We start from the raw sequence: 24,753 nt of genomic DNA on the forward strand, positions 1-24,753 counted from the left end.
GAAACACCAGACCTTGAACGTTCTTGTCGGAGTCCGCCTGCTGCCTAGGCACATGTCATGCCACCTTGGATGGTAGGTTGGGACTTGGGTTACAATCAGAGGGAGCTCTTGGACACAAGGCTCTGTGTAATCTGGATCTGGTGGAAGTACTTCTCCAATTAGAATAGCTTAAAATCTTGTTGCTTTCTCCAGCACTTTTGCTGTCTGAGCCATGTTACTTAATAGACCCTCCTCCTCTTCCTTATTTTGAAGAAAGAAAAGGAGGACTTGTGGCACCTTGGAGACTAACAAACTTATTTGAGCATAAGCTTTTGTGAGCTACAGCTCACTTCCTCGGATGCATTCAGTGGAAATTTTGTTTGTCTGAGGACAAACAAGCGGAGTCTTGTAGCTCATGCAGTATCCTTTCTCTTCTGGCTTATGCCTGATTGAGTAGTGGCTGAAGGGGAAACGCCAAAGCTGATGCACTGATGTCCATTTGAAGACGCTCTTGTGCCAAATAGGACTTGACAATTGCAAACCACAAGCTATGTCCTCTTGATATCAGATGAGTCCCTGACCATCGTCAAGCTGTAAGGTTCCCTCTGCCCCCTCCCCAGCTTAGTAGAGTCCAGTGCCCTCTTCCAGATATACCTATGACATGCTTTACCTTGAGGGAGCATCCTGTAACCCCCACATTCCTCATTTTTATATAATTGTGAGCTTGCATAAAACATGCCTTGTAAGGTATCCGGGGAAAGGTTATGATCTGCTGAAAGTCATTTCTCTATCCATACATGTATATCATTAATGCATATGAAGTTGAGAATTGTGTTGTATGGTTGTCACTAAAACATGCTGTAAGCTGGGGAATCAGCTAGATATTCGCTCAACCAGAGGATTGCTAAACCTTGCCTGGAGACTAAGCAATGCCCTGACATGCCTGGACTTGTTTTTTCTAAGCATCTGGACTGAGGGTATAAAACACAGAGTGGACACATACTGGGCCCTTCTGCCCCCACCTACACTGCAAGCAACCAGGACTCTGAAGAAGATTGAAGACTCCAACAGAGGAGATTGGCCCAAGTTTAAGGAACAAGCCTGTATATTAAGGACTGAAATATCCAGTGGGGTGAGGAAAAACGGCTTAGTCTAGTTGCTGCCCAGTCTAATAGGGCTGAGAGTTTAGACTGCATGCTTATGTTTTATTTCTTTTGGTAACTCACTCTGACTTTTTGCCTATCACTTTTGTAGTCAATAAATTTGTTTTACTGTTTATCTTTACCAGTGCGTTTGTATGAAGCATGGGGCAGATCTGCTCAGGTCTGGCACAGGCTGGTGTATGTCAACTTTCCGTTACTGAAGTGGTGAAACAATTAATAAACCTGCACTGCCCACCTTGAGCAGTGCAAGACCTGAGGTACAGTGCTGGGAGGATTTGGTTCTAGTGCCTTTCTCTGTGATTAATGAGTGGCTCTGGGAGCATTCATGCAGTATAGCCAGGTGTGGGGCTCTCCATGCTTTTGTGTTGAGTGATCACAGCGCCTGGAGGGGTTTGCTGCTGGTCATTAGCTAGGTATTGAGAGACAGCCCCGGCTGGAGAGCATTAAGGGGGCACAGCGGTCCCACAGTCCCAGCTGCATCCCCAGGGCGATCTCATTACACATTAGTAGCGAAATAGTCTCGATCCATGCAGGTAGGGTTCTTCAGGGGTCAGTGGGCCTCATGTAGATCAGCCTGCAGGATCAATATTATCTCCCTCTTCCAAGCCTGTATTGCTCTTGTCAGTGCTGCTGACATCTGTACCTCCAATGAGCAGGCTTTTCTGGGGCAGTGCAGTTGTACAAACAAACGTAGCCAAGTTGAATCCAGAGATAGAGGTGCTCTCTCTGGCTTTCCAAAGAATCTTTTTAGGGTCTTGTATCCTGCTGTGGCTATGGAATTTGAGAAAAAAATTGCCTTAAATTGCCTTCCATTCTCATTGGAATGAGGATTCTGCTAGATTCTTATCAGGCTTCAACCTGGATAGCTTGTTGCAGCTCGAATACAGGCAGATTAAAGGGAAGCATGTTGTGGCCGCTCAAATTACTGTCTTAGACAAAGCTGCTTATGGCAAAACTCAGAGTTTCTTGTTCTGTTTGTGCCACCTGAGCACCTGTCCTGGCCACTCTGTTTACTTCCGCCGCTCTCGGCATATGCTTTAGTTCATGCTGTCTCTCCTTCCCTAGGTCTGGAACAGCCCTGTATGCAAAGGTTTCCCAGAGCTTGGCTATCCCATGCACTCATCTGTGTTGTGATTTGTCCTTGGTTGCATTAGACTGTAAGCGCTTCAGGGCAGAGAATGGTTGGTGTGAGGAAAATTAGTTTGAACAAGATTCTACCCTCCATTGCTGGCTTGATCAAAGAACGTGTCTGCATTTAGCATGTGTGTGAAAAGTGTGGTGTGAACACTGAGTGTGAGTCAGCATGCTCTTGTTAAAGTGACTGGAGAAGCCAGCTCCGTGTATCAAGCTGAGCCCACTGTACCTGCATGCGCTGAAGCTGGTAGCGCAGTGACCACTAGTTCAAATCCAAAACAAGCACCTCATCGTGCAAAATGGAGCAGCTCCGCCCCAAATACCCTCGAAGGCCAGGCTGTCTGCATCTTCTTAACCTGCTCTACTTGATCAAGTTCTACTTTTTAATAAAGTTACTTCTCACTAAAGGAATTTGATAAAAGACCGAGCTCCCAGGTTCACAAGGGGGCTTTAACTGTGCCAAAGAAAAAAGTTCAGCCTACGAAGAGCCTTCTTCCAGTTTAGCCCTTAGTATGACCAGTGTAAGGATCGCTTGTCTGTTTTGTCTTGTACACTTTAAAAGCTGCTCCGTAACGAGTCCATTGCATCAATGACAGTAAAATCACTGTCTTCCGTGAGAGGGAACAATACAGGTGTGATAAAGCCTAGCCCAAATGTCTGCTTTCTCTTACAGAATGTGAGGATTGACCCCAATAGCATCGCCTTCAGTATGTGGAAAGACGTTCCTGTTCCTTTTTACCTGTCAGCCTTCTTCTTTGAGGTGATGAATCCAACAGAGATTCGTCTGGGAGCCAAGCCAGTGGTGAATCAGCGTGGGCCTTATGTTTACAGGTCTAGTATTGCTATTGGCAGAATCACCTTCATACAAGCTGAGCCAAAATGAAGGGTTCACTGTTAGACTTTTATTCCTGAAGTTCTGCTCCAGCTTGGTGAAGGTTTACGTGGGGCTGAGTGATGCAGATCCAGGGGGAAGAATAGTTGAAATCCATGCCAGGGCTTCTGTCTCATACATCACTGAACCCAGACAAGGCAGGACAGGGAACAGTTTAAGTCGTCTTTTAATCCTCCAGCTCATGGCTGTCAATTAAAACAGAGCTAGCTAAGATGATCAAGGTTGTAAGCAGAGCTGAGCAAACAAGAGAGCAGCTAGGAGGCACAGGAGAAAAATGCACAGTAAAAACTGAAGTCTGAAAGAACGACTTCTCTTTTTTTAAACTTCAGCTGTAATACTTCAGGCCAATATTTTGGTTGCCAAATTGAGGTGCACCCCTTACACTCACTCACTCGCTCTTAACAAGCCTGACTTTTTCCAAAAGTACCAGGCACCTGTCCTCTGAAATCTGGCCTTTTTTAAAGGGAGCAGAAATGTTAAGGAGTACATCCAAAAATCAGTAACTTTTTGAAAATCTTGGCTTTGGTGCGTTTGCAGGGGGAGGCATTAGACCAGATGGCCTTCCATTTGTTAACAGTAATCTTACCAGATGTCCCTGACACAAACTTGTACCCAAAGTCAGTTCAGTAGACCAAGAAAGATTGTGTGGGAAGATTAGCTCTCTTTAATCCCTTTTTGGTTGGGTAGGATTTGGGAGCCTGACTGTATATACACATCGGCGTTGCCGTCCGAACGGGCAAGTCAGCACTCTGCTAAAGCCATGTTGATCACCTGTAGGTTGAGATATCTTAACATGCTTTCAGTTTTGAGTAGGCTTATTATGAGCCTACAAACTGAATAAAGGCAAAGCTGCTTAATATAAGTGTGTGTTCCAGCAGATTAGGATTAATCAAGACTCTTGTCCTTTCTCTGCTGTAATTATTGGGCCTCTATTCTTACCTGGCTCACACAATACGAGGCTTTCTTTTGGGCTTCCACTGATTCAAAGTGGCATAATTAGCTAGTTCTCCAGAATCCCACAACGTGCACACTTTGTGTCACAAACTAAAAACTCCCAGCCCCAGGGGAGCAGGTCTACTGTACTGTATTTGCCACATGAACCTTGAATTGAATCCCGGATCTTAACTTAAATCCGCATGGGAATTCTGCCAGTTGGATGTGCTAGATGTTGATCTAGATGTTGATATCTGCCTTGGGGCGGCGTGGGGAGATTAACTCTTACCATCCTGTCTCCTTTTTGTTGGGCTCCCCAGTGAGTAGGGTTGTGCATTCCTGCCCCTTGTTAATAGCTGTGATTTGCTGAATTTGTGTGAACTGGTAGTAGACAACTCTGTTCTTTTCTCAGATTGGGGGAGGGGACGATATTCAAGTCACACAAGCAGTTTGCATTTGATTGTCAACTGGTTTGGAAGGTAACTAGCTACTAATAGCAAATAGCTGCTGCCATAGATGGGTTCCAGTGTTTCCCAGAATGCACTGATCTTTCAGATTCCTGTCTGCTAGCAACAGAATCTCTCCACTAGCAAAGGGTGTTAAATCAAGTAGCCAGGCACTCTGCTCTTCATCTCAATTCTTGGCCTGATTTTACTTTCTGTTCCCCAGATGACTCCCTTCCTTTATGTTGCATTTCACTCTGGCTTCCTGTTTTTCTTCTCTGCTACATATCCTGCCTCCTCCCCTCTGCTTTTCACTCTTCTGCGCAGGATTGTACTAGAGCTGGCCTTCTGCGCAGGATTGTACTAGAGCTGGCCTTCTGCGCAGGATTGTACTAGAGCTGGCCTTCTGCAGTTCAAGAAGTGCTTCAGGACTGCTCTTTTATATCAGACTGAGAACAGCAGAGAGGTGGCCACTTATAATGGCTATATTCCCACCACAAATCTCATCCCAGACTCCCCATCCCAAAGCCAAATCTCTTGAAATGGTTCCTACAGAATATGTCATGAAGTGCCGGATAAGCACCTACTCCTTTTGCAGAAGAGAACCTAATAGCAACTTCAGCCATGGAGTTAATGAAGCCAGAACTGAAAGGGCACTCGTGATGTGCTAGCAAAACCTTAGCATGTTGTGTGAGCTTTACTCTGACTCCTGCAGCATGGGGGTTGGAGATATGTAATCTGGAGTTGTTGGAGAAAGTCCCCCAATGACTACTTATGCCTGGTGTTTTTTTTGTTTTTTTTAAAATAGAGAGTACAGGTTTAAAACCAATATAACGTTCCATGATAATGGTACAGTTTCCTTCCTGGAATACCGGAGGTTTTACTTCCAGCCAGACCTGTCTCACGGGATGGAAGAGGATTACATTGTTGTGCCAAACATCCTTGTGATGGTAAGACTACTTTAAACTCCGGAGGGGTTTTACTTACTCTTGTGTCTGCAGGGGTTGGGAGTTACTCTGCTGCAGTACCCTAAAATGACACTCTGCCAGCCTGCCTGGCAAAGGCTGTGCGTTCCCCTGCTTAGACGATAGACACTAGACTTAAGCAAGGACCGGCTCCATATGGCTGCTGTGGCCTACAGCAGTGCTGCTCAAAATGGTGGTCCACGGACTGGTGCCGCAGACCGGAGCCATCGGCTGCTGGTCTGCGCGTACATTGGGGGGGGGGGATTGCTGGTCCCCCACATCAGAGAGCTTGAGAAGCACTGGCCTACAGGACATGGGGAACTTGTTTCTTTTTGGGGGAGTTTTGATAGCTTTGCACAGTGGTAATTACCTGCTCTTGGGTAAGCAGGAGGGGTGATTGAGCAAAATGTGGCTCCATACAGGTATAAAGGCATTCAGTCAAGACACAGATGATGGAGGGGGGCAGCCACAAAACCCAGAATTGAGCAGTCCACCTCAGAAAATACTGCCCTGTTCATCCCTACTTCCAAAACTTGGGGGAAGTGAGGGAGGGGGGTGTTTACCTCCACCCTTTCGCAGGAGTGAGCTATTTAGGCAACTAGGAAAGTGTCCAGAATGGGGTATGTTTTTGGGGGGCAGGCTCAGTTCTCAAGTAGATGAGGGATATTGTATTAAACCAATGGTGTGTTGCAGCCAGCGCTGAGGTAAAGCAGCTGGGGGATGGGGGGAAGCAAGCATCAAGTCTCTCTTCAGCAAAGCTCTTGGACAATAAAAGAGCCTCTACTCACACCATGTGGTACTGGAGCATGTACCGAAAGCGTCCCAATAGCACTTCAAACTGTCCCTGGTGGAGCTGGGCCTCCTCCACAGAGGACTCCTGAAAGTACCTTGGATTGTGATGATTGGTGACCTTGTTACAATGTGATTGCTGAGTGTCACTGGGTTTTGTTTTTTTCTAAAAATCAAACAAGTGTTTCCAGGGAATTGATGTGGGGGTGGGGAATGCTGGCTTTGGTTCTCTAACCTTAGCTAACCTGGGTTGAATTTAGCTTGTGACCATGTAAAACTAGGGGTCACATGGGGTTTGAATGAGAATTTAGCAGAACTCGAAGCAGAAATTATTCCTGTGTATCCTGTGCTTGCAGTGGGAGGTAACTGCAAAAGGCTCGAGGTGGGGGAAACACTCTGGCTTGAGGAATCCATCCTGGAGCTTCAGACCAGCTGGCCAAACAATGGAGCTGACACCCACTTTCCCTTGTTACCATTCACTTCCTATACCAAATGGCATCCTGGTATTCCCTGTCTGAATCTCTCTCTCTACCCTAGGGGGCAGCTGTTATGCTGGAGACGTTACCTCAGTTTTTGAAGATGTTAATAAGTGGCGCACTGGCTGGCTTGGGACAGGGCGCTTTTATGAACCGAACCGTGGGAGAGATCATGTGGGGCTATGACGACCCTCTTATAGACGTGCTGAACAATTTTATGCCTGGTTTGATCCCTTTCAAGGGGAAGTTTGGCTTATTTGTGGATGTAAGTAAACCCGTGCTTGGTAACTTTAAAACCAACTCTTAGGCTACCCCTCTGCCAACATAGGATTGTTCATGCAGGTGAACGTTGCCCACAAGGCCACGGATCTCATAGCTTCTTGAAAGAGATGGGTTAAGTTTTGCTGTGTTCACGTCTACACTGCTTGGAACCCTGCATCAAAGCATTGAAACAGTAGTTCATTTAGCCTCCCATATTCCTGTACCACATTATCTGTGTCTTGCATATAGGGGACCTGATGCACAGTCTTGCTTGAGGTCCCATAGTAAGTCTGTGCCAAGATTGGGGATGGAACCCTGGAGTCCTGACTCCTATTCCCCTTCTCTAAATGCTAGGCAGCATTGCCCCAGCAGGGGAGGAACTTAAAATGTCCCTAGGCATACCTCAAAGGAGTTAGTCAGCAAAGTCTTTACTAACCTGGTTAGTCTTCAGAAAGTGTCCCCAGAACTAAGCTTAGGAATGTAGCGATGTTGCCACATGCTGTCATCTTGCTGCATAGGATGGGTCCAGGGAAGTTGTTGTTCTTCTTTCTTTTGTACAGTTTAACAACTCGAATACAGGAATGTTCACAGTGTATACAGGGGCCACAGACATCAATCAAATCCACATTGTGGATACGTGGAATGGATTAAAAAAGGTAAATGTACCCTTGCTTTCTAGGAAGCAACTCTAGCTTTCTAAAAAGACACCTCTTTGCCTAACATCATTCTGCTAACCAAGTCAAGAGCTCTTTTTATGGCTGACCAATTTTTTTTCTGAAGCTAAAATGGTGCCTGATGCTAGACAAAGGTCTAAGATGGGTTCTCAAATTGTGGGTTAGGAACCCAAAGTGGGTTGGGATCCTGTTTTAATGGGGTCGCCAAGGGTGGCTTAGGCTTGCTGGGGCCCAGGGCCAAAGTCGGAACCTCGTTGCCCAGGGCTGAGGGGTTCAGCCCTGAGTGGCAGGGCTCAGGTTACAGGCCACCTGCCTGGGGCTAAAGTCCTTAAATGTTGAGGGAATGGACTTCCTCTTGGTGTTGGATGGGAGACAAGGTTTACATGACACTCTTTTGAAGGGTCTCTTTTTAGTTTGAGCTCTCTAGACTTCTTTGAACTGCTCTGTTGCTCACCAGGTAGAACTGCTGGAAGACTATTTTTGAAGTGGAGGATGAAGAACAAGCGAATAACTTAGGGCTAAAATGTAGAGGAAACTGTTAGCTTGGCTGTTTGGCTAACGTAGTTGTCAGTCTGGCTTTTAAATTCCTCTTTCAACTTTTCTTGCAGTTGAATTACTGGCGGTCTGATGAGTGTAACATGATCAATGGGACTTCTGGAGAGATGTGGCCTCCTTTCATGACCCCTTCCTCTTCTCTAGAGTTTTATAGTCCTGATGCCTGCCGGTAAGATTAGCTTACATTGTCTTATATGCTGCATGTCTATCCACATGACTGGAAGTGCAAAGTCTTCAGCTTTAGGATGCAAGTGGGTGGAAGATGTATGGTCTTGCTTAGTGAAATAGCTATTTTCATTATAACTCACCTGTCCTCTAAAATAACACTGATTTGTAGAACTAAACTTCAGCTACCATCCAGTGTTCAAGGTGGAGTTCTGAAGTGATCTCAAATATTCAGAGTGCAGTTGTTTGTCTGATTGGGCACGTCTTACCATCAAAAGATCTGCTGCTCTCAAAAAATGAGTCTGCACTGGTCTACTATGCTAATTGCGTTACTAGGTAGCAGTTGCAATGCAAAACAAGTTCTTGCTATGACAGCAAACAGAATTGAAAATGTTTGGATTTTTTAACTTTTTCCCAGTTACCATGCAAACTAGCTCACTAAGCCAAAGGCCGTCTTACAAGAGAAACGTAACATCTGTGTGTGCAGAAGGCATTAAGCAATACCAAGAGAACTTAGTGCTAAGGTCACAGGGTTGGGCACCCTAGTAATTAAGAGTCCCAAGACTTGGGTTGTGAGAATCAAGCAAGGATAATTTGTTGGCCTTCTCTTTCTCTAACAAAGCAGAAGGTCATCTTCCAAGGATGAGCAATATCCTGCAGGCCAAAGTAACCATCCGTTTCTCTTGGAGCTCCATGCCACGCAGCGGTCACCACTCCCCTCCGAATAAATAGATCGCTCCGCATATGGAAGCCTGTGGAGTCTCAAGTGCTCCAGTCAAGTCATAGTGCTGTGGGTCCCACTAAGGAAATGACATCGGTCACTTCCAGTTCAGTCCCCTTGCCTTGTTCTCATGCTCTTACAAACTGAAATTAACACCACGCCTATACAGAATGTTTCCCCAGTGCCTGGCATGGTATTTATATGAACCTTGCAGGCTGCTGTCTGTAAGGATCACCTGCCTTTCCTGCAGGAGAAAAAGCTTGGCTTCCTAGAAGGGAGAATGCAGGGTTAAGTACTTAGTCTCCAGTCAAGAGGTCAGTAACATGTTCTGGGATAGCAGTACTCGGAACCAGACAAGAGAGGAGCCCTGCCACTGGAAGGACTCCGACTCCTAGAGACCTGGGTGAAACTACATGAGGAAGGGGGCATGGAATCTTCTCTGCATCCCTGTTCACTTTCCTTGAGTGCAGCAATGTATTCTTTCCTGATTCCCCTCTTACCAGAGTGCCCCATAGACTTGTTTGTTTGTGCCACTGCTTAGGACCCCTGATAGAAATGCCCCAGATGCAACAGGGGTGAGAGCCTTCTCTTAAACTTGAGACTAAACAAGAGAGAGCAGATATGGCCCATCAAATAGTTTAGTGACACCACAAAGCAGTTCATCTGCACCCCTTAGTTATCTGTAAGAAGAGCTGTTTCCTTCTCTCTGATATTTCACTGTAATCCCTCTAGATCCATGAAGCTAGTGTATGAGCAGTCTGGAGTATTTAAAGGGGTGCCAACCTATCGATTTGTGGCTCCGAAGACTTTATTTGCCAACGGAACAGATTATCCTCCAAATGAAGGTTTCTGCCCCTGCAGGGAATCTGGAATCCAGAATGTCAGCACCTGTCGAATGAGTGAGTCTTGTATGTCAGTGTCTGTCCAATAGCAGCTGGAGACAGAGCTATTATGAAACACAGTCCATTCCCTTTGCATTGCGGGGAATGCACCCTAGGCTACTCTACTGTGTTGGCTAGGCTAATCTCAAGCCATAAGCAGTAGTTCTCCCATCACTCCCTTGAGGCAAATCTCTTTGTGGGCTTGCTACTGTTTAAGTAATACAACTAGTTACCAATGGCAGCATGTCTGGGGAATTCTGACTGTGTAGCACTTTTCCCCATGCTGTGCCCCCAGTGTAAGTAAAGTAAGGTGTAAGGAAGTGGGGAGTAGGGCCTGAAGCTGTAAAGCAAACCAAAAAAAAAATAAAAAAATCAAGAACTGGTTTTAGGATATTGGCAGTCACTTTAGAATGACGACAAATGTAGATCTCTAAAGCTTATTGAAAATAGGGGACAAAATGCTTGGTTTTTGCTCCAAGCAGTTATGCTGGAGCTCTAATAATTTATAAAATGGGCACAGTTCTACTTCTACTGCTTTTTTAAAAAAAAAAATAAAATAAAAATCATTCTAGGCTGTTGCCTTGCCTGATGGCCCAAGAAAAATAGTCAACAGGTCTTAATTTGAGATTGTACCACTGTTGATGGGCTGTACAGACTATCTTTCGGCATGCCACCTCTGGCAATGCTTGTAGCCCATGTAATCTGGTTTTAAACCTGCTAATATCCAGATCATAACAAGAACCCAGTGAATGTTGCCCTCCAGAACCAAGCCTTTTACTCTTGGCTTGTGCTGTGTACAGAGATGGCATGGGTCCATAGGCTATACAAAAGCCCCTTCGTTGTATCCTGAGCATCTCCAGGGGATTAGCAGTAAGGACGGATAAATTTTCATGCAAGGTTTTTGTCCTATAGTCAAGTTGTACATATCTAACCTGATAGGGAGGGGAAATAGTTAAGCACAATTGGGAAGAGAGATGTATCAGTTGGGCACGCACAATTACCCATGGGTGTGAAGAAGCTAAACTGAAGCCCAATCACCTTTCAGCTGTTGCTCTGGAGAACAGAAGGCCCCTGTCAGTTTTGTGACACCTCTGGCTTCATGATCTCCAAAGGCATAGAAGATGCTGGACAATACAGATGAGTTATTAAATCAGCATGGATAGTGAGAAGTAGTAGGATTAAGCTGCAGCAGGGAAAAAGTAGGTTAAGTATTAAGAAATTTTAAGCTTCACTAAGCAATGGAATAAACTGCTGGGAAAGGTATGGAAATCTCCTTCCTTCACGCTCATCTGCCAAAGTAGGCTTAGGTCTGATGTCATTCTGCCCAAATCTGGGGCATGGGGTGATGAGCTGTGGGGGGCAGGGGGAAGCAGACCCTCAAGGATCTGGCTTGCAACACGAAAGATCTCATGTTGGCATTTCTTTAGCCAGTAACTCCTATAAATAAGCACATTCGTGCAAACCCTCTAATGTGACTTAACTCTGTTCAGATGCACCAGTGTTCATATCCCACCCGCACTTCTACAATGCTGACCCTGTATTGGTGGAAGCCGTCGATGGATTACATCCCAATAAGGAGCAGCATGGGCTCTTCCTTGACGTTCATCCGGTGAGCTAGCTTCAAGTCTCATGCAGGCTGTTTCTTGAGAGAGTGAGACTCTAGATGCTTTTCTGTCTAGGCTCTGCACAATGAGGTGTCTGGGAATGTTATTTTCAGTGTAAAAAGAAAAGGAGGACTAGTGGCACCTTGGAGACTAACCAAGTTATTTGAGCACAAGCTTTCGTGAGCTACAGCTCACTTCATCGGATGCATTCAGTGAATGTTTTTCCACTCTAAGGTGCCACAAGTGCTCCTTTTCTTTTAGCGAATACAGACTAACACGGCTGCTACTCTGAAACCTGTCATTTTCAGCGTAGGCTCTCAACAGAGCTGCGCATTGGCTGCCCGTCAACTTCCTCATGCTCTGGCACTAAAACTGCTGCCACAAGACTAGGTTCCATAGTACAAGGATTTTAAATGGTTATTGCTGAGATGTGTTTAGATAAAATGGCTGTAAAACCATAATTAAAACTTTCTGATCTACTTCCAGAGAATTGCAAAATACAGCGTGCCAGATAGACATAGCACCAGCATAATTGCGTTGATGGCTCTGGCTTAATGGCCCCGCTGGGAATGACTTCTCACCCTGCTAAGGGGCTTTTCAAAATTAGTGAATAAAAGTCTAATATGTACTAAAGAAATAGAATAAATGAGGTTCAAACCCTCCCCCGTTCCTCACTGCACATCGAACCTCACCAAGATCCTGCACTTTGCTGTATCTAGTCAGAACTTAGCTGTTCTCTTGCACGGTCTGTCAAGACAACATACAGGTCTTACAAGAGCACCAGCTAATCCTGGAGGAAATACTTACCTGGAGCTGACCGCTAACCTATTGTAGTGGGTGAAATGTCTTCCTTTTCCTTAGTATCTGGCAGTAAGACTCTGCTCTGTAGTGCAAACAGGAATGCTATCCATGAAGTTACAGAGCAAAGCCATTTGATGCTGTGAGAAGTAGCCCAGTAGCATACGCAAATGTACAAACAGGGCACACTTCCAAGTGATTGTGCAACAGCTAGAACTGTCAGTGACCTCCTGACAGGCTGCTGTCATTTAAAAAAAAGGGAGGAATAAATACTTTTTCTGCATCCTGCACTTATTGCTATTGGACCCCTTTCAACACACTTTTGGACAAGCCTATCCTAAATCTTAAATTTTGTATCCAAAACTTTACCCCCAGAAGGTTATCTTCCTTATTCTGTTCCCTTCTGGTTACTAGCTTTTGGCTGGCTTCTCTTGTGACTGTTCTATTTCTCACCTGTTTCTCTTCCACTTCCAATGTAGACGTGGCACCTCCAGCTTGGTAGGCTACCAGGACCATCCTAAAGTCTAGCTGCTGTTCTGGATCCTGTATTTTATAGGGTTTCCCCAGGTAACAAGCACCCAAGGCACGCTCAGTAAAGTGTGGTGGGTTTTTTGGTAAGCTCCAGAGAATGCAATTTAAGGATTTCCTCCTGACCAGCAACCATGGGACCTGCAGAGAGTGCAGTGGTGCTCTTACCAGAGGTTGGGTTGCAGGGCAATAAAGCAATCTTGAACACATTAAGGGGCTGTGTTCTGACTTCTAGATATCACTTGTAGAGCTGTTTTAAGCCTGCCTATAGACGAATGCACAGGCTTAAAATAAACAACCAAAACAATAGCTCTCATGCAAATGTCTTGTCAATCTGCAGGGATAAGGAGGGGTAATAGATGTTCTAGAGCTAAGCACGCCATGTTTTTACAATATTGGGCTGAGGTAAGTGTACTTTGGCTCTTTAAAAGGTAAAGATTAATTCTCCACCCTCCGCCCCCAATTACTTGCTAATCTGTGTAGATCATAAAATAAAGTCCATGGCAATAAAGGCTTAATTAAAATAGCTGTAATAAACATGAACTGTAGAGATAAAACCTCAGTACTGCACAATTCACAAACCGTTCTGTCGCTTTGCACTACAAAGCTATTGAAGGTTAGTAGCAGAGGAGTGGGAAAGGCTGGGGATGGTGGGGAAGATATTTAATAGTGTATGGGTAGCATAATACTCTTAAACAGGAAGCTGTAGTGATGTTGCAATCGTGCTAAAGCCTTAATCTTGTTAGCTTTAACTCTCCATAGTAACATCATTTTGACAGATGTTTTGATATTGCAACAGTTTGTAGCCAGACACCTGTCAGTCATCCTCATGGATGTTAGCACAACTGTGGAAGTAATGTGAGTAAACTGCTTGAATCAAAGAATGAAACATTGTGTGGGTGGGCATTCGCTTTTTGTGCCTCTTACCACCTTGACACTTAGTTGTCTGCAGGGCAATATCCTCATGCTCTTAAACTTCAAAGCAAGCTGAAGTGGCACTAAAACTATCTTCATAAGTTACACTAGGATAGAAATGCCCGATTTTTTGATTGTTCCAGCTTGCCTTTAGGCCTTTGAGTGCTAGAGTATAAGTCAGTTATTTGGCCTTCTAGAGTTGCTGTGTGCTAACTTGAAAATATTGGTCTGCTACAGCTCCACCTAGTGTTTCTCTGTTAGAGTAGCAGCCGTTCTTATGTGCCAGCTTTTGTTTTGTCTTGTGATTTGAGGAATGGTTTGGTTGCCCACCTTGGAGGACCCTTTCAAGTATCTTCTGAAAGCAGAGTTCTTCTGCTAACTCATCAGATTTCCCAGAAGAGGCTGTTACGATCTTCCTAGACAACTGTTCTGTCTTCTGAATCTTGACTCGACTGCCACACCTCTTTGTCTCTGCTTAAGCACTCCCCGTAGCCCAGGCTCAAAGTGAAAAACAATGATACAGGTTGCCTCCTAAGACAAGGTCTTCCTCAGAGCCGTTTACCCTCTTTCTGGTCGCCTTCCCTCGCCTCTTTTGTATACACTGTGTGCTTTCACATGTTGCAATTCTTTGTTAGTTGTTTTTTTTGAAGCGCTTTCCTCTACATGAACACCAGGAGGTATTGCTGAGAAGTGCTTGGTTTCCTGTTCTAATGCAGGTCACGGGAATTCCAATGAACTGCTCCATCAAGCTGCAACTGAGTCTGTATATGAAGAAAGTCTCTGGCATAAGGTAAGTAGCTTGCTCTGAGGATGTCCAAGAGGCATGTGGCTTACATGCTTGAAAGTTAAGGAGACTAACTTCACAAATGTAATGCTGTTTGAATAGCTTCTTTGTTATAATTCTTCGGGCTCCAAAGAAACAGCTCTATTGTAGTACAATCTGTTCAGTCTAATCCCATTCCTCAGTTTCATATCAGTTGTTAAACCTCAACTTGTCAAGATATTGTCATAAACATACCTCACAAAGCATAGTGCCTTCTCTGTCTGAGAGAAAGACATTTGGTATCTTACTGCTCAGCTGAGCTCATGAACAGACAAGCTCTACGTGGTTTTTCTCTTTTTAACACACCATATGCAGATATATGCCTCTTCAATTGGCTTTCTTCTTTAGCTTGCTTTAGCTATTTGTGTGGATGACACCTCTGTACCAGTTCATGGCTATGTCTACACTGGACTCCTATCAACATGGCTGTGTTGGTCAGGAGTGTGAAGAGGTGTGAACCCTGACACAGCTATGCTATCAGAACTCCAAGTGCAGATGTGTTTATACTGGCAAAACTGTACTCTTACTAGTGTAGCTTGTTTCACTTGGGGAGGGGGGTGGTTTCTATACTGGTGCAAAGTGCAGTTTTGCTTTTACAGTTGCATCCATGCTGGGAGATACACTGGCAAAGCATTTCTAGGGTAGACATAAAGCCGCAGGCTGATGTTAGGCTAAGAGCTTGGAATGTAGCAGTGCCTAGTTGTGCAATAGTCTGTGTTCTGATGGCCCTGTTGCAAACGAAAATTCAAAGTAGACTCCCTGGGTCAGATTCCTAAAATGCTGTGTGCTCACAATTGCAGTCAGCCTTCCAAAAACATGCTCCTACCACTCAAGTATCAAAACAAGTGGTCAGACTTCCAAATGGGTTCTGAGCTCTTAAAATCTGGTGCTATAGTACTTGGAGCAGTAGGTTACTTGCTCTTGGAGGAGGAGGTAAACTTGCTCTCTCTCAACCAGTTTTATTCCAGCCTCTAACAATTACCTGAGACAGTAACACTATTACCTACACTTTCAGTACTCCATAGGTTACCAGAATGCATTACAACTACTCTTGGATTAAGCACAGAGGTTCCCATTAAACTCAATGCTTGGAAAGTGATTCCTATGGGAATTCTAAGGGAAGAACAGTGGTATTTCAGATACTACAGTGATATCTGGGAAATGCTGACTACTTATTAAACATCAACTAAAATTCAAGTTCTTCTCCTAAAAACTAACAACTTTAAAGTTTGCATCTGTGAAGTTTAATCAGACCTAATATTGCATAGAAAGAATTCACTGAAATGGGAGGGGTGGGGGAAATTACCAACTCTTTGCATTGTCTTCATGCCTGTAAAATTTTGAAATGTCTAGTAAAAACTGACCAGCTCTTTAGAAACCATTGGAGTATAATGCTGGTCTGTGTAGATTGACTGTGTGATTATAAATATAAGTGTGAACTTTTCTTTCTGTTCAGTCAAACGGGACAGATCAAGCCAGTTGTCTTGCCTATACTTTGGTTTGCAGAGGTGAGTTGGATTTCCTCCTCTTGGTTGGAAAAGTAACGTTAACCATGCAAAGTCTGTACTGCAGAGGAGGAAATTTAGGGGCAACTGGAAGAAGTAGATGGCTTGTGATGAGCAGCAGTGTGGGAAGGGACTAGAAGGGCAGCGTTACATGTCTCTACTGGAGAAACTTCAACTGGAGTAGAGGTCTAAGCTGCACAGTTCTTAACTGGTAACTTTGCATAAATGGATTAGAATCACTTTGTTCAACATTTGGCTGCACACTTCCTGACTCAGACTTGCAATTTGAGCCATTAAACTCTTCTGTCCACTTCCGTATGCGTTTAGAAAGCATCGGTGATATTCTATCTTAACTTCTTGGTCTAGGTCTCCCAAGTTAACACAGATGGGCAAATACCTACCAGCTGTGCAAGCTGGAAGAGCATGCTGAGTATTTGTCACTTAACGAAATGAATAAAACGTGACTGTCGCTGGCCCAAACACTTTAGACCCTGCTGTCTAGGCATTTCTTGCCACCAGGAGTACTACTTGTAGTGCAAGTCCCTTCTGTTTCTGTTTCCTTCTTCTGGCAGCTTCTGTTTTACAGACTAGCATTTATTTCCTTGTGGCCTGTTAACGTCTTACGCTTCCCTGAATTCCTCTATATACCGAAATAAGTTTTCCAAGCCAGGCTTTAGAGGCAGTGGGGACACCACTAATACAGAGTCTCTGTGCTGTGAAACTGCCACTGAAAACTACTCTCTTCTGGGCAGAGCGGAGCCATTGAAGGTTCAGTCTTAAAGCAGTTCTACACCAACCTGGTTCTGATCCCATCTGTGCTGGAGTACGTGCAATATATCTGCATCGGTCTGGGTGTCGCTTTGGTTGTTGCTGCCGTTGTACTGGAGGTGAAGAGACAGGTAGGAAAAAGCAAACGGCAAAACTCCTGACTTAATCAACTGATGCCAACTTTCAACCTAATCCAGAAATTTCTGATTTTTCACTTGTAGTGCTACTTAATCCAATGTAAGATTGCTGATCTTTTAAGTAAGATGTCATAGCTTGATGGTCACACGCCCTGCTGCGAAGTAGGCACTAGGGGGCATTGCTCACCTCTGCTCACTTCTAACTCTTAACACCTGAAAGACTTCAATAAATGAGTGGGTCTTTTGGGCTGACACTCTGACCAATGAGGCGTCTTTGTTTTGTATCTTCCAGCCCTGCCTCCAAATTCCTCATCAATGTTCCTACAAGCTATTTCTGCCATGTGATAGGTGTGGGAAGGTCACTCTCCCCCTTTTTTTTTTTTTGGTCTGACCAGAGCAAGCATTGAAGTAGCCACTGATGCTTGTTAGTTAATTATTGCTTGAATGGCTCAAAGTATATGAACAGTTCCTTTCACTAGCTAAACCCCAAGCTTATTCTCCAGAAGTCTGGCTTATTATACATGGTGTCGTGGCAGTTGGTCCCAGGATATTAGCCAGAGAAGGTGGGTGAGGTAATATCTTTTATTGGGCCAACTTCTGTTGCTGAGAGAGACACACACCAGCTTTCAAGCTCCCACGGAGCTCTGCTTCAGGTGACTTCAAGGTCAAAAGCTTGTCTCTCTCTCTTCCTAACAGAAGTTGGTCCAATAAAAGATATTCCCTTGCCTAGCTGCTTCTTAGAGCTGACTGACATCTCTATTTAAGATCACTCAGTGCCTTCGCAGTGGGGTTTGCTAAACCACATAGCAGTCTGGACTGCAAATACTTTCTGTAGGGGCTGTGATCCTTTGCAGTGGGTAAAATAGTCTGGAACAGGGCCAGGAGCTCACTGTGTTCAATGCAGCAAGCTAACAAGAAGAGGGTAAGCTGCTTTCTCCCTCTTCTTTCCTGGAACCCTGATTCCTATTCTCCCCCCAGTACCAAAGGCAGCAGTATGACAGTAGTTCAGATTCTAGACTTCAGAATCCATTGCTGGTTTCTGCTGCATTTAGCAACTTTAGGATAGTTCTACACTGAAGTTTGTTAGGTCAACTTGCAGCCACCACAGTAATTACTAGTTGTGCATGTCCACTCTACCTTCCTTGGGTTGGTGGTGCGCATTCTCACCAGGAGCACTTCCACCAACCTAAGAGGGGCAGTGAGGGGAGCTGAGAGCCCACCAGCTCCTGATAGGCTACCCTCCCCACCGCTCCATTCCCAACTGGGAGCAGGGGCCAACCCATGTAAGTTAGCGTTTACACAGACACTGTGTCATCCTAACTGCACCGAAGTAAGCCTCTCATGTAGGTGGAATAGTTTTGCTGGTGTAGTAAGGCACTTACATGGGTGGGACAAGGCTGTAGTGTAGACCCGGACGTAGTTAAGTCAATGCAAGGCAGCTTACGGCGATCTAACTGTAGTGTAGACCAGGCCTTAGTGACTCAAGCCAGCTCCTAAGTTCCTAAGAAGTCTGTTAACCAGTGTACACTTGCAGTAGTTCCTCTCAGGTACACTTAAGGCAGGAAAACTTTCTGGTGCCCTTTGTCTTAGGGTATGTCTTCACTACCTGCCAGATCGGCGGGAAGCGATCGAGCCAGCAGGGATCAATTTATCGTGTCTAGACTAGACACGATAAATTGACTCCTGAGTGCTCTCCTGTCGACTCCTATACTCCAGTGCTGCGAGAGGCGGAGTTGACGGGGGAGCAGCAGTAGTCGAGTCACTGCGGCGAAGACGCCACTGTAAGTCGATCTAAGTATGTCGATTTCAGCTACGTTATTCACATAGCTGTAGCTGAAGTTGCATAACTTAGATCGATTCTTCTCCCCCCAAGTGTAGACCAGGGCTTAGGGAAGATCATCAAGGTGTGTTGAGAATCTGTGCTGTTTACTCAGAGAGCAGCATATAGGGCACTTCAACATGAGTGGCTTTGGGACTTATAGCGGCATTATGGGGCAGTCTCACTCCCTTACTGTGCTGGAGTAATCTTGAGGATTGCTGTGCAACATGAGGATAATGCAGGAGAAAAGATGCAAAAAAAACTTTAAAAACAAACCGTTGATAGTGACGTCTTTCAGCTTTGGCCCCAAAATGTGCACCTGAAAAGACTCCAAATAGTCCATGTGTGCTTTAAAACAGCCTCCTGGTTATTGACCAGCAAGTCGCGCGTGTGTACATACTTCTCCCAACTAGCTCATTTGAATCTGGCTTAAAACTCGTTGTTTTGGCTCAACTCGCCTGTGATTGAGCTATCCGCAATGTTAGCGCAACAGATGCCCAAAGCAGATCATACTTTACCCTCCAGTCCTTAAATCCTTGAAACAATCATGACTTATGCATACACTAAAGAAATGGCTAGCTTTTCCTTATCCCACTTATCTTAACTGCTGATATTCAAACCCATTTTAACTAGTTGCCCAGGTTTTCCAAGTAGTAAATAATTGGATTTAAACCAGGCCACACCACAGCATAATTGATTTTGGCATATTATTTCCAAATCCCTTTGTTGCAAAGTGAGCGTGGATGAACAATTCCGAAGGAATACTGGGTGTGTGTGTAATCTTAAAGCTAAGCCATTTACTGTATACTGAAACTGATTCACTAGTGTTTGATTCACTTGATGGTTCTCTGAAGTGATTTAGATTAGTAAATTAGCTGGGATAAATGATGATCAAAACTATTGCCCAAGTGACTGACCTGTTAGTAGCGAGCTCCATTATGTGAAAAGCAAAGTGCTGTTGTTCCTTGTCATAAAGTGGGAACCACATGATCGTTGACTTTGATTGTTGTTTAACAATGAGTGTAATTAACCATAGGAAATTGTAACAAGGGTTGTGGGTGGGTTCTCAATTCCTGGCATCCTTTAAATCAAGGCTGGATTTTTTTTTTTTTTGGAGATGCTGTAGTTTGAAAGGAAATATTTTGGGGCAGTTTCTATGGCCTGTGTGATATAGGCAGTTAAACTAGATCTGTGGTCCCCTCTAGCCTTGCAATCTATGAAACCAGAAGCTACTCCACATTTACACTGGTCTGAGACTTTACCCCCTGCTTCTGCACCCTTAGATGGAGATGGGGCTGTGAGCGCAGAGCAAGGAACCCAAGTTAATTCTGTAGGGAAGACCAGCCCAAAGAACTTCCTGTGGAGGGTGTTTATGCAGGGCAATTGCAACCAGTGTATTGCTGTCAAATACACTGGCTCACAGCTCCTTCCAGTGGCCACTCTGCAGGAGTTGGCTTTAACAGGGACACCACAACAGACCCTAAGCCGTGGGTATCCTCTACAGGGAGCACTCAATCAATGGGGATTCAGTACAGGGTTAACAAACTCCAGTTGGCCACTTGCATGAATGGAGGCCTCTGGTAACAAACTGAATACCGATCTGCAAAAGAGAATCCTAGGCACAAGGCACTTGCAATTATCCATTGGTGAGCTAAGTAGTGTTGCCAGCTAAGCCACAACTGAGCCTATATTGGTGCTATACAACCAAATGCAACTTCAGGAAACTTTCTTCTTCTTCGCTAAAAAGTGAGTTAACAAAAATCACAGCAGAGAACCTGGAAGTGGCCCTATAAATCTGTAGGGGAATATTGCTGAGCATTTAGGATTATGTAACTCTATAGTGATCAATAGATGCATAATACAAACTGCAACACAGGTCAAAATAAATGCTGCATTTAAGGTGTATTCTTGATCTAGTGAAGGGTTAATGATCAGCTCTTAATAGATTGCTTAATCAACAACAGTCCTCCCTCTGAAGAGCCAGAATGCTCTTCACTGAGCACCTGAGCTAAGGCAAAGGCTCTAAATCCATCTGTGATCCATTATGAAATCTCCCTAAATTCTTGCAACTGCATATAAAATGTACTTCATTTCCCATAGCAGCTTTCTAGAGGGAGCACTGTTGCTTAAACTCAACCTCAGTGAGATACTGGAAAATGTTAAATAGTCTCTTAAATGCAAAGTTAGATTCTGGATTATAACTTGAGCCAATTTAAAATGGTGTCTGTCTGTCCTACCAATCCAAACAAAAGCTTTTTAAAAAAAAATAAAAAAATCCTCCCTTGCACAACCACAGTAGAGCTTACCTGCAGCTGACTGTGTGCGACAATCCCAATCCACTGAACAAACCCTTTTACATTTCATTAGAAGTCTCTAAAGGGTCTGAAATGTGAACAGACCATTTTAAAGATGGCTTGGTACAGATTATTTTAAGAAGATTAATAAAGTTGTAGCTCTAATTTAAACACCGTGTAAAGAACTAGAATTTAGTAACTAAGCAAACCATGATTACAACTTAAACACAGCTGCCCTTTTTCAAGTGAAACCTCTTCCAAATGTCTTTTAAAATACAACATAAACTAGCCTGATTATCTTCTAGGAAAAATGCTTTTTATTTTGGAGTAGCAATAAAAAGACTAAAGAGGCCAACCAGGCCTTGTCCGAAAAACGGCTGACTCCAGTTAAGGGGATGGTGCTGCAGGAAGCCAGCCTGTAGGTGGGTACCCAGTAAAGGTAAAACTCCTCTTCTCTAAACAATACTAACTTGATGATAAATCTGCTGAAATGTTGCTTAAATCTGCTGTCAAATTGAAGTGCTCAATGTTCACGTGTAAAATACCCCCTCTTGGTAAACTTTATTCGTGCTTCATGGCAATAAGCTTGCTTTGGGTTTAAACTAGGAAATGGGAATATTGCATGCATTTAGATCACACTTCATTAGGTGTTGGGGAGAGAAGGTGCAGGTAACGCTTCTTTCAAACCCCCTTCTTGGTAGATTGATGTGAAACATGATCTGCAGCCCTGGAGATGGGTGCAATGTTGGCTAGATGTGACAGTTGGCATGGAGGTGAGGTCCTATCATCTGTAAGAACTTTTGCTTGCTGGGGCATGGGGGGGGAAGGGTGTAAAATCAGCAATGACATACAAGAGTCTGGGTGACACCTGTGGACCTCCCTCACTTTGGCTAAATCTGAAAATGAATTTGGAGACCAAAACTTGTTGTTCGCCAGTCTTCTTAGTGTTAACAGATACAGCCAACACCAGGAGAGACTAGGCAACACTTTTTTCAAAGCCGTGATTTAGAAATGGATTGACTAAAACTTTCTTGGCACCTGCTAAATATTTTTAGATTCTATATCAAGGTGTTGAGCTGTTCAGCCTTTTAAATGTGTGCTCGCTTTGTGGATCGAGAGACATACTCCAGTTAAAGGCCCTATAATCAAGAAAGGAGCCCTTCCTACAAGGGAGTCTAACACATATGCTTAAGTGCTTTCCAGGTTGAGCAGCCTGAGATTGTTTAACCTAACTTGGGGTAAAAATCTCTTGGGAGGGGCATCTGCTGGGATTCCATGAGGTCACAGTCAGAGCTCTGTACAAATATGGAGCACCCACATGGAGCTGAGACTACTTCTCTCATTAGGCAAAATAGAGGGTTTTATTGCTTCTGATCTTTACACTTAAAGAATACTGACAGATGTATCCCAGTATTACCAGTCTGACTATTTCATACTCACATATATTAGGATTGCTCTTCATTTATTACAGAAAAGTAGGTCAACCACCTTCTAAAGAATGAGTCACCAGGTCACGCTGTTCTCATGCATGATGCTTACTTTGGAAAGCTTTTTGGGTTAAGTTGCCATACGGCTTGTTTGTATATTCAAAAGGCTTTTTGCACTAAACTTTCACTGGCAGGATGGAACAGCCCAGGAATGGACTAAGTGCTGTAGGCTGCTGGGGTAATGTATTGATCTAGAATGCCTGATGTATTTACTGTCTGAGATACTATTGTAGTAAAGGCCAATTTTACACCTTTCTTGGAACCTGTAGTTCATTCTTCAGCTTTATTTCATCCTGGCTTTGTTTAGAAACCTGTGTAGAATGTTCTGTGATAAAATGGACCACGTGTTGGTGCTCTTAAGCGTTTACTTCATCCCAGGGTTCATTGCTGCTCTTGAGAGGACAGTAGCTGTGGATTAATAAACATCACGTTTCTGGTCTCTGAATGGGACATGTCGGGGAGCAGCTTGCTCTCCCTTTCTGGGGTGTCATTAAACTACAGATTAGTCTGGAGTCTTTACATGGTGACAAATTCCAGTGCTGAACATACTGTCAAGTAGCCTGTAAATCTTTAGTCACTGGCTTATGTGATGACCAATGCTGGTGTCTAGCTGCATCCTGAGTCACCTGTCCTTGCTTTTATTTATTCAGAGAAACGCCAGAGAGAAGAGCCCACGAGAGCCAGACCCACGGACTGAACCACCTCAGTCTTCCGAAACAACACCACTCCTTCAAGATGATAGTAAAACAAACCAGAATGATGCTGCTGAAGCCTGAAGTGCCAGTCTCTTACAGAAGGGTGATTCCCACTGGTACCTGACTCTGCTTAGGGATCAGACTTGCTCTGGGTCCATTAGCAGGATCCTAGAAAGGAGATGCAGAGTTGGATAAAATACCTGATTCCGAACTATCTTGAGAGAGGCACAAAATACTCAGAGGCTATTGAGCTGTATTGCCACGGCTCACACTTCCTGCATCAAGACCTGAGATGAGGATAAAACCAGTTCAGTCCTAGCATTTGAAATACAAAACATTCAAAGAACATTTGTTGGCCTGGGGCTGGCATGGGCTGAGACCTCTCTTTTTTGCTATTTCCAGCCTGGCAGGGATGAAGAATACCTGGTGGCTAATCCCCTGAAGAGTCCTTTCGTCTGCCCACGTAGTCTCTCTCCACCTAGAAGCTGTTGAGAGAATTCTAAAAGAAAAAGGCACTGTAATGAATAATCCTTTAAAGCAAACAAGGTTTACATGTGTAGAAATAACTGGTGTATAAAGGAAAATGTCAGTATTTAACAACCTGTGCCACTCAAGGTTTATGGAGAGGGGCTTACTAAATAGATCTACACTGGCTGAAGTTCACTCCCATTCAGGAGGCTAATGCTAATCTGGGAAAACTGGCAGCGATTTGCAGTAGGTCCTATTCATCCTGTTTTAAACTGGGATGGGATGGGTTCATTTGCTCGGGTTCACTGAGTAGAAATGAGTTCTCACATGCTGCACAGGTTGAGATGTATGCTGCCCACTCTTTTTATATACCGGTTTTAGGCTATGCAGCCATGTGCGGGTGTAAGATTCAAGGTTGTGGTGATTGCTGTTTTGGAGGGGTGGTGCTCTAGACTGAAGCCTCATTTGTCACTGCTCTAAAGCTTAGTGGGTTTTTCTAATCTGGCTAGTTGGTTCCCAGGTGCCATTGTGGGTTAGACATGTGGCAGTGGTGCTCATTTGATTTTTGCCAAAGAAATATTGCTTAGCTCCTTGGCGCTCCCACTCAACTTCTGTGGTGAAATTCGTGCAGAGGCCACCGACTTTTAACTTGTATGGAAACCACTTACTCTTTACAAGTATCTAGTTTTTTCCCTGGATTTCAAATTAATCTGAGCTCTTCTACCTACACAGAGCCAGCCAGGTGCATTGCATTGTTCCACATATGATGTCACTCTTCTCATTGTTCTACTAGTGTCTTTAATCATGACATTGTAAAATGTCACCAGGGGTAAGAGCTATTCCAGAACTGTGCCATTCCCCAATCAAATGAGATCTCTTCC

At 44.3% G+C, this 24,753-nt stretch overlaps 1 protein-coding gene across 2 annotated transcripts in view; it reads left to right on the forward strand.

The window, feature by feature from the left end:
* The window catches only part of SCARB1 (scavenger receptor class B member 1), a 39,866-nt gene extending 15,862 nt beyond the window's left edge, over positions 1 to 24,004 (forward strand). The window contains exons 2-13 of one of the 2 annotated variants that reach the window (XM_073312829.2): positions 2,950 to 3,107; positions 5,353 to 5,494; positions 6,836 to 7,039; positions 7,596 to 7,691; positions 8,318 to 8,433; positions 9,883 to 10,049; positions 11,522 to 11,640; positions 14,593 to 14,666; positions 16,156 to 16,207; positions 16,957 to 17,103; positions 21,528 to 21,644; positions 23,360 to 23,447. In XM_073312829.2, coding sequence (XP_073168930.1) covers positions 2,950 to 3,107; positions 5,353 to 5,494; positions 6,836 to 7,039; positions 7,596 to 7,691; positions 8,318 to 8,433; positions 9,883 to 10,049; positions 11,522 to 11,640; positions 14,593 to 14,666; positions 16,156 to 16,207; positions 16,957 to 17,103; positions 21,528 to 21,644 — 1,392 coding nt within the window. In that variant the 3' untranslated portion in view covers positions 23,360 to 23,447. Of the gene's footprint in view, positions 1 to 2,949; positions 3,108 to 5,352; positions 5,495 to 6,835; positions 7,040 to 7,595; positions 7,692 to 8,317; positions 8,434 to 9,882; positions 10,050 to 11,521; positions 11,641 to 14,592; positions 14,667 to 16,155; positions 16,208 to 16,956; positions 17,104 to 21,527; positions 21,645 to 23,359 lie in introns of both variants that reach the window. The other variant, XM_073312828.2, reaches the window with a different exon arrangement.
* The last annotated feature ends 749 nt before the right edge of the window (positions 24,005 to 24,753 follow it).

This window comes from Lepidochelys kempii, chromosome 15 (genome assembly GCF_965140285.1).
Source record: "Lepidochelys kempii isolate rLepKem1 chromosome 15, rLepKem1.hap1, whole genome shotgun sequence".
NCBI lineage: Eukaryota > Metazoa > Chordata > Testudines > Cheloniidae > Lepidochelys > Lepidochelys kempii.